At 47.3% G+C, this 2,450-nt stretch overlaps 1 protein-coding gene across 1 annotated transcript; it reads right to left on the reverse strand.

The window, feature by feature from the left end:
* Nucleotides 1–55: 55 nt before the first annotated feature.
* On the reverse strand, nucleotides 56–1,708 carry LOC101588502 (C-C motif chemokine 2-like). The gene is made up of 3 exons (XM_004635509.2): nucleotides 1,633–1,708; nucleotides 745–856; nucleotides 56–350 (listed from the first exon to the last, which is right to left on the reverse strand). Exons 1-3 carry the CDS (start codon nucleotides 1,706–1,708, stop codon nucleotides 176–178), a joined length of 363 nt encoding a protein of 120 aa, XP_004635566.1. The 3' UTR covers nucleotides 56–175.
* Between the last annotated feature and the right edge of the window lie 742 nt (nucleotides 1,709–2,450).

Raw genomic sequence — 2,450 nt, forward strand, 5'->3', positions numbered from 1 at the left:
CTTCAAATGCAGAAAGCAAACATCTCAACTCTCTAAATATGCTTTAGCTTATAGAGGATAAAATTAAAACATCAATAAGTTAAATAAGATTAATATTCTTTAAGACATCGTATTTCATATTATTAAAGTCCATACTGGGACTAGAGGTTATTTACAAACTGCAGTGGTAGTTAAATTAGCTAAGGTTCTTGGGGTCTTGGGTTGTGAAGCTAATGTTCAAAGGCATTGAAGTTTTTGGTGTGGCTGAGTTCTGCTTCTTCTGGGATTTCTGGTCCAATTTGGCAATGTACTCCTTGACCCAGCTCTGGTTGGGGTTGGCACAGACCTCCTTGTTCGATACAGTCTTGAAGCTGTGGGAGAGAGAAGCCAGAGTTAAGGCTTTGCAGGTGCAGTTCAGGAGCACAGCCCACCCTGTTTCAGTGGGCTGCCCTGGGGGTAAGAGAGGAGGAGGCAGGTGGAAGGAGGCAGTGTGGGAAAGCTGCCCGACTAGGATCCCAGGTGAAGTAATCCTGACTGCTGGCTGAGGACATGGGACATGTGTGTGCACTCATGTCTCACTGAGTGTGCACCCATATGGGGAGTGAGGTTGAGAGTCAACTTTTCCTCATTGGCCTTGGTTTTGCAACGTGGAATAATTGGTCATTGAGTTTCAGAATATAATGTTCTGATTCTAAGTGTGTGGGGACTGCCCGTTGCCCTCCAAGGAAGAACTCTGGATCAGGGAGGGCTGGGGGCTGAACTCACATCACGGCTTCCTGGGGACACCTGCTGCTTGTGATTCTTTCATAGCTCCTCACCCTCTTCAGTGGGATCTTCTTGTTAAATGTGTAGCAGCAGACGGGGGCGTTAACTCCATCTGGAAAAGAAGTCAATGATAAGGTATTGGAAGATGGTGAGGTCTTTCTGTTCTCAGAAGAGGAAGCCATTATGAGAAGAAAATAAAGTGATAGCATGACTAGAGGTAGAACTCATGAGATCCTAATACTTCCTCAAAACTAGAAAAAGATATTTAATGCATTGCCTCATTTTGCCATTCCATAAAATGGGTGTGCAATGCTCATACTAAACAGGAGAAAGGTGAGCTGCCAAAATTAGATAATTCAGAGTAATTTTGTTAGAAGAGGCTAAGGGTTCAGCTTACTAGGGCCAAGGGTCAACCAGGAATCCTAGCCATGGGGTCTTCTTCTAAACAACAATCCATGCCTTATCTTTGTGTCCCTGATGCCTGCTGCATGTGCTGAGCCATTGGCCCTGGAAGCTGAGCTGAGTGAAGCACAGACCTGATTCTGCGTCTCCTCCCTCCTCCCTGTGTCTGGAAATTCCCTGATCCTAGATGCCTCTCTCCGGTCACCCAGGACACAAGCGCTGCTGAATGCTGCTGGAGCAATAGCTCCTGATGCTGTTTTCAGAGCCAGAGCCCTGCAAGCAGCTGGATTTGGAGTCCACAGCTGGAATCCTCACTCTTTGCCCATTGGCAGCAGGGTGATTGGGCTCTGTCCTTGTCCTGCTATGAGCTTCCTCACATTGGAAGAGCAGCCGCTAAGGTGAGATGAGGGCCCCCTTGTGCTGCACTGAACCCTGGTGACCCAGAGATGAGTGATGCGCTGTCCAGGGAGGGAGGCAGGGCCTTACCTGGCTGGGCCAGCAGGAGGGTGCTGAAGGTGGCCACTGTGAGCAGCAGGCACAGAAGGACTGAGGAGACCAGCATGGTGGAGGGCAGGAGCACCAGCTTCAGTGTGAGAGGCGGATGTTTCTGAGCTGATCCCAGCTTCTCTGCTCTTCTGGTGTCTCTCTCTGCCTTTTATTGAAATCTAAGAGGGTGGCGTCAGGCAAGAGGGCTTGGTTCATGGCAGCATCATGGTGAATAAATGACACAGTGGAATGTTGAATCTGCTGAGCAAGTACAGTATCCTGTGAAGTTTCCAAGAAGTAGAAAAGGTGGCTGTGAGCCAAAACTTGCCACTTTTTTGATCCACTGCTGAGGTCAATTAGTCCCGTGCCCTTCATGGGGAAGTGGGAGGCCATACGCCCCACTCTCTCAGCAGATGAGAACACTCTGTGTTATTCTTAAGGATTGTTTTCTCTCAAGTAAAAGGAAACCAAATGAAAACCTCAGCAAGACACTTTCCTTTCCATAGCAGGAATTGTCCTTCAGGCCCACCAAACTCTCCTTCTTCCAACTAAAACTGGAAGGACTTATGACAAGAAATACCCCACTTATACATAAGGTCATTCTGTAGAGATGTCCAGGAGCCAGCTGTCCTTTAACAGTCACTATACCAGTCCTTTAACATCAATGTCTGGACAGAATGTCTTTCCACTCTAGTACTCTTGTTTTGGTTGTATGTACTTCAATCTTTTGGTAAAAGTTGTTCATTCTTGTCTAGAGCCTTCCATACTCCAACTGACCACATAGCCAGAACCAATGACAAATGTGTCAGACTCCTTCT

The sequence above is a fragment of the Octodon degus genome, unplaced genomic scaffold (genome assembly GCF_000260255.1).
Source record: "Octodon degus isolate 3935 unplaced genomic scaffold, OctDeg1.0 scaffold00072, whole genome shotgun sequence".
Lineage (NCBI taxonomy): Eukaryota > Metazoa > Chordata > Mammalia > Rodentia > Octodontidae > Octodon > Octodon degus.

Bases quoted from the DNA above. Each gene is read 5' to 3' on its own strand.
- LOC101588502 (XM_004635509.2), bottom strand. From the start codon at position 1,708: ATGCTGGTCTCCTCAGTCCTTCTGTGCCTGCTGCTCACAGTGGCCACC. The intron at 857-1,632 runs GTAAGGCCCTGC...CTTCTTTTCCAG, and splicing joins CCTCCTGCTGGCCCAGCCAG to ATGGAGTTAACGCCCCCGTC. The intron at 351-744 runs GTGAGTTCAGCC...TCTCTCCCACAG, and splicing joins TGTCCCCAGGAAGCCGTGAT to CTTCAAGACTGTATCGAACA.